This window comes from Branchiostoma belcheri, unplaced genomic scaffold (assembly GCF_001625305.1).
Source record: "Branchiostoma belcheri isolate BF01 breed outbred unplaced genomic scaffold, Haploidv18h27 scaffold39, whole genome shotgun sequence".
Lineage (NCBI taxonomy): Eukaryota > Metazoa > Chordata > Leptocardii > Amphioxiformes > Branchiostomatidae > Branchiostoma > Branchiostoma belcheri.
In genome coordinates this window covers 1,425,819-1,431,818 of record NW_017804009.1, presented here as the reverse complement: position 1 = coordinate 1,431,818, position 6,000 = coordinate 1,425,819, and the positions used below count along the sequence as shown (strand labels likewise).

Here is a 6,000-nt window from a genome sequence, read left to right as displayed (position 1 = left end):
TGATGCAAGGGTTCTGGTTGATGACAGTATGATCTGTATATAGATTGATAATATCTTGAATAAACAGTACAAGTAAAATAAAGTAACTTCTTCTACATTAGGCCTAAGAAAAAATGTTGTCTTCCTGATTACAGTATTAAACAAGAGCTACCTCCTGCTCAAAAATCACGACCTTAGCATGTTCAGACTCAAGATATCAACACCAGAAGTTTAATTGCAGTACCAGATAAAGCCGCAGGGTCACTACCTACCCACATAACATGCCATTATACGTGACATGTAACAGTTAAACAATGAAAACTTTTGCAGGGCCACCTTAGCCCCAAATGAGACAACCAAGGCTGTCCTGGGATATGTTCAGGGACTCCTGCCTGGCTATGCAGACAAAATGGACATCGTCAAAGGTGCAATGAAACTTTAAGATTATATAGCTAGTTTTCTACAGATTAACACTGTGTTTTCATGTGACCATCCTATATCTTTGACCCTGAAAGTTGCTAAGTTAGGAAGTATATTCTGATTTGTACAGTACAGTAAGTACTTTAAGACAAAGGAACTGGCTTAATTACTTGAAAAATGCACATTTTAGCTGATCAATTAGACAAACAACTAGTTCCCTTAAAACAATGTGAAATTTAATTTTGTTGAAACATGAGAAAGCCCCAAATCATCATTTTTGCTATTTGTGCAACACAGCTACTGTCGACACTTACTTCGATAGTAAGAGGCGGGGCGAGATGAGGGAACAAACGGGCAAGACCAACAAGCACCGCAAGCAGTGTGTCCGGAACACAAGGATAGCTACGGTATGTGCCTTATTGAATTTTGGGAATGGCATTTTTTTGTATGGACACTGGCAGTGCGTGTAAAATCTATCTAAATAGAAGAAGGAAGAGATAAAAGTGGAAACCTGTACCATTGGTACCAAAGGCCACCAATAACAGTGAGTGTCACTGATGAAAATACGAAAAGAAGTTTAAAATTGCGGGGGGAGGAAGGTGGATCGTTGAAGTTGCTTAGGCAGGAAATTTTTTTTCAAAATGGAAAAATAGGAGTAGCGATTCCGAGAAGCAACAAGAGTATAATGTCGAGGTTTTGTGATGTATTAAATGATCTATAATTATTTTGGCCAACAGAAACTGGACCATCGCCTGAAAGCCTTAAAGGCGAAGAAATCATACAATAAGCAGCTCAAGCTGAAGCTGCAGCGCATACTGACGAAGGAGTTCATGTCATCAGACGAGTCAGATACTGATGACAATGGAGAGAAAATCTTTCTGACCAAGGCCATTCCTTGGCAGTCAGACACATTGACAAAATACAAAAGAGAGCTAGACCAAAAGTATGAAACTGCTATCCAAAGTGAACAGGCAAAAAGACAGTCAATAAAGAGGGTACCTGGCCCTCCTTCCACTTCCAAGTCTAAAAAGCCTATCTTGTCAGAGGAGGATACATGGATTGCTAAATGAAGATTCACCAATAAGAGACTTACTTATCCCTAGTTAGGATGTCATTTGCATAGTTAAAAAGGAAGTCTGATTTATTTTTGATTCATGAAAATTTTATGATTGTGTCTTCCGTAGGAACAGGTTGACTACCAGGCGTTCCATCTACTTAACCTTTGACAACGGCTAAACAACTTCTATGAATGAATTAGCACTACATAAACATTAGTACAAACGACAACTTGACATGCAGAAACATTTTCTAACAACCGTAAAACGCCTATGTTCATACGTGATCACGTAACCTTAAAGAGTCCTATTGAGCAAAGAGCATAGTATCTTATTGTCTTAGGCCATGGACAGAGCGTCGGCGTTGGCACTGGCCTTTCCCGCCCGATGCGTCACCACGAATCTGTACGGCTGCCTCCATTCCCCGGCCTATTGTCGTGACCGCCTCTCCTCGATCATGCGCTCTCTCGCTGCTGTGTCCACCGGTTTGGCGCCACCAAAGGTGCGCCACTGGGACTTCCCTGGTGCTAGCAGGTGAGGGCTCCCAACTGGTTTCGTACGTCCCGCCAGCTGTAGTTTTGGCCTACCACCGACATAGTTGTAAGACCGCGGCCGGGTGACGCCACGATCATAACCGTTACCATAACGACGCAATGCTGGTCCCCTGTTAGCAGAGGCCTCCCTCCAGTCGCTGGCGATCATGCCTTTTTCCACCCCGTATGACTCCAGCTTCCCAGCCGCGCACAGCTGCACCAGTTTGCCAAGTGAGGAACGTCCCGTCTGTAATATGTGATAACAGTTAAGAGCATTAACATATAGACTAACACGCATGCGCAACAAGTAAGTCAGTCTAAGAAGATCGAACTGTGAGTAGCGAGCTCCTACCACATTCCTTAGTCTAGCCAGTCCTCCCCGAGGAGTCTGCAACCTAGGCCTGTCCCAGAACTGTCAAGAAGCTCAGGATACTAAGTAGAAGGCCACTTAGCAGTCAGTCTGACAGCTTGACAGCTTGTAAACAATGGCGGCTGCCAGCTCACCAGGCCTGAAACCGCCAGGTCTCCAAGATCTAACAGCAAAGAACTTGGCTTCTACATGGCACAGATGGAAGGAAGAGATAGAACTATACCTAGACCTTACAGTCAAGGCAGATAACCAGAAAAAGAGAAAGAAGATGTTTCTGTACGTCATTGGTCAGGAAAGTAGAGAAGTGTATGAAACACTGACATTTGAGAAAGAAGAGGCAGAGAGAACCCTCAAAGATTTGATAGATGCATTTGACACCTACTGTAGTCCAAAGAAGAATCAAACGGTGGAACGGTATAAGTTCTTCACCAGAGCGCAGAAAGCAGGTGAGACGTTTGATGAATACCTCACAGAGCTGAGGCACTTGGCTACAGATTGTGGGTTTGGAGAGATAAGAGATTCCCTGATTCGGGATAGAATTCTCTGTGGCATCACCGATGGCAAGGTGAGGGAGAGACTGTTGCGTATAAAAGACCTGACCCTTGCAAACTGCGAAGAGACGTGCAGAGCAGCAGAAATCTCCCAGCGAAGCTTGCAAACAATGGAACCGGTATCAGTGCATGCCGTGATAAAGAAGACGACACAGATGACAGCTGAGAAGCCAATGAGCAACAACTGTAAATAACTGTGGGAAGAAGCACGCACCTAAAAAAGAAGCATGCCCCGTCAACGGAGCAGAGTGCTTGTCATGCCATGGGAAGAACCACTTCGCCAAGGTTTGCAGAAGAAGTGCAAAACCACAGAAGAAGAGGGTCCATGTTGTAGAGGAAGAGAGTTATGTGATGACCATAACAGAGAAAACCATAGAACCGTAGAAGCTGCCAAAGCGATAAGGAAGAGAACAGGCAGCAACATTCTTCTATCAAGTGAGTGGAGAAATGGCCAAGTTGACTATCGAGGGCCAAGTGTTGCAAAATTATACACATATAGAGAACAATTATTCTCTCCCACTTAAGTAAGGATTAGGGTCTCACTCAAACTCTTTCTCTCTCCCACACAAGTGAGGGAAAACGGTCTCTCACATACAGCAGTTTTCTCTCTCCCACACACACAGCTTTCTGTCTCTCCCACACAAGTGTTGAATAGGGTCTCCCACACAAGTGTTGGAAAGGGTCTCTCAGACACAGTTGTTTTCTCTTCCACTTTAAGTATTGACAAGGGTCGAACACACAGGTTTTTCTCTACATCTCTCGACACAAGTGTTGAAAGTCATTCTCATACAATAACGGGATCATCATTACCGTACAGTGTGGTCTATGCTGAGGAAAAAACAATATTCTCCGCTGTATCGCTGCAGGCCCTAGTTATGTGCGTTACGTTAATATCTGAGACCAGCTAGCGTACCACCGCGGCCGCTGCAATTTCTAATTCCATAGTACGTCGATAGATATATGTATGTATATAATATTACATATATAAAGAGAGAGAGACACTTATAGATTGTCTTTAACTGAGATGTTTATCTCTGACACTCAAAGAAAATTCCCTGTACAGTCTGTGTATATTAAACAGACAGAGCACAAGATTTCCTTGACTCTCCCAGTGTTCCTACGAGCGAAATTTGACTTGGCAAGAGTGACTGCCAGTGAGAGAAAGTTGTTTGACATGCAGGCACACTTTGCATGCAGGATAGAAAGGTTGTCTATTACAGACAGTCATTCTCTCCGACATACATGTAAAAAATCTCCTCCACATACGTACAAAACTCGAAATTCTCTCCCACTTCCAGCCACTATCAGCGACACCTTCCGCTTTTCTCTTGTGAGTGAGAGAGTGATCGTCTCTTCGACATTGGAAAAAAAATTCTCACATTTAGGGCGAAAAGTTCTCTCCCACATACAGCAAAAAGTTCTCTTCCACTTCGGGGCGTTATCGACCCATTCTCTAAGTGGGAGAGTGTTTTGTCCTCTGGGTGACAGAGCGATACTTGTCTGTGAGTCGGAGAACTTAATTTCTTGGTGTATAATGAAAACAGGACTTTTATGTCTTAGACCGTAGAATATATACTCGTACACTAAATTGTTTAAAGGCGTATACTTCACCTACTGTAGTCACACATAACTTGACAGTGTGTGTAAAGTACAAAAATACTCTCCGACATTCAAGAGGAATTCTCTCCCACATACAGCGAAAAGTTCTCTTCCACTTCCAGCCTCTACCACCACCACGTTCTCTAAGTGGAAGAGAATTTTGCTCTCTGAGTGGAAGAGCGATAGTGGTCTGTCAGTCGGAGAACTTTCTTCCTTGGTGTGACAGGGCATTTACAGTGTGGTAAAAAGAACGTTTAACCCTAAACAGTACACCTGGGGTCCGCGCGGACCCCAGCACTATATATTCTGTAATATCTTTTTTGTTTTTAAAGATTTTTTTCTGAAATTTTAGGTAATTGTCACCCACAAAGTTGTCTCTCAATACAGTGCAGAAAACTCCGTTTCTACCATTTATTGAAAAAATTATATTTGATTTTCTTTTGGGGTCCGCGCGGACCCCAGCCGGCTTTCGATCATAATGGATACACTGGCGTTCTTATACATTACCTTATTTCCGTTTTTACATGTTTTTATGCACTCATCGTATGTCTACCAAGTTTTCAGAGAATGGTGTAGTAATAGAATTAAATTTTAATAACTTTGGTGTAATTATGACATCATATGACGTCAGAGCTAATAATATAGTCCGCCATATTGGATTTTGACCAATGACGTCATCAAATTAGCATATTCTATGCATATCAAATGATTTAACTTATATTTAATTATGTAAGATGTTATTAATGTTGGAAAAGAAGTGTAATTTAATACAAAACTCAGAAAATTTTTATGTTTAAACCAAAATTACTTCTATTTTAAAAAAAAACTAGCCTCCTAGAAACCCGTTGCCATGGCAACACAAAAAAACATCAACTTACTAGTATTAAACTAACATGATCTTTTTTCCAGAGACATTTTAGGAAATGTCTCCAAATTTGATACTTCTAGCGCAAGCCGTTTAGCCGCTATCTGAGATCAAAGTTGGGCCTCAAAAGCCCCTTCAGTGTAAAATGGGTTTAAAAATCGGGTATTTCTTCTTGTCTTCTTTTCTTCACCAAAAAATAGAAATGTAATGTGGACACAGAGGTTCCCACATCAGTTTGCAAAACAATTGAGCTGGTAGAACGTTGATAATTTCTAAAAATTAGCAAAAAACTGTTCTGGGGTCCGCGCGGACCCCAGGTGTACAGATAAATCAGTCCGGGAAGGTGTACTGTTGAGGGTTAAGTCTTAGACCGGAAAATATATACTCATACACTAAGTTGTTTAAAGTCGTATACTTCACTTACTGTAGTCACACATAACTTGAAAGTGTGTGTAAAATACAAAATACTCTCTGACATTCAGGAGGAATTCTCTCCCACACATACAACAAAAGTTCTCTCCCACATACAGAAAAAGTTCTCTTCCACTTCGAGCCCCTACCACCACCACGTTCTCTAAGTGGAAGAGAATTTTGCTCTCTGAGTGGAAGAGCGATATTGGTCTGTCAG

General features: G+C 42.0%; 2 protein-coding genes across 2 annotated transcripts; both read left to right on the top strand.

The window, feature by feature from the left end:
* Positions 1 to 350: 350 nt before the first annotated feature.
* LOC109476705 lies at positions 351 to 1,553 on the top strand. The gene is made up of 3 exons (XM_019777708.1): positions 351 to 404; positions 697 to 806; positions 1,137 to 1,553. The coding sequence occupies exons 1-3, from the start codon at positions 389 to 391 to the stop codon at positions 1,467 to 1,469; spliced, it is 459 nt and encodes a 152-aa protein (XP_019633267.1). The 5' UTR covers positions 351 to 388; the 3' UTR covers positions 1,470 to 1,553.
* A 919-nt stretch (positions 1,554 to 2,472) lies between these two features.
* Positions 2,473 to 3,102, top strand: LOC109476703. The gene has a single exon (XM_019777707.1). The coding sequence runs from the start codon at positions 2,473 to 2,475 to the stop codon at positions 3,100 to 3,102; it is 630 nt and encodes a 209-aa protein (XP_019633266.1).
* The last annotated feature ends 2,898 nt before the right edge of the window (positions 3,103 to 6,000 follow it).

Bases quoted from the DNA above. Each gene is read 5' to 3' on its own strand.
- LOC109476705 (XM_019777708.1), top strand. The intron at 807-1,136 runs GTATGTGCCTTA...TTTGGCCAACAG, and splicing joins GGAACACAAGGATAGCTACG to AAACTGGACCATCGCCTGAA.
- LOC109476703 (XM_019777707.1), top strand. From the start codon at position 2,473: ATGGCGGCTGCCAGCTCACCAGGCCTGAAACCGCCAGGTCTCCAAGAT.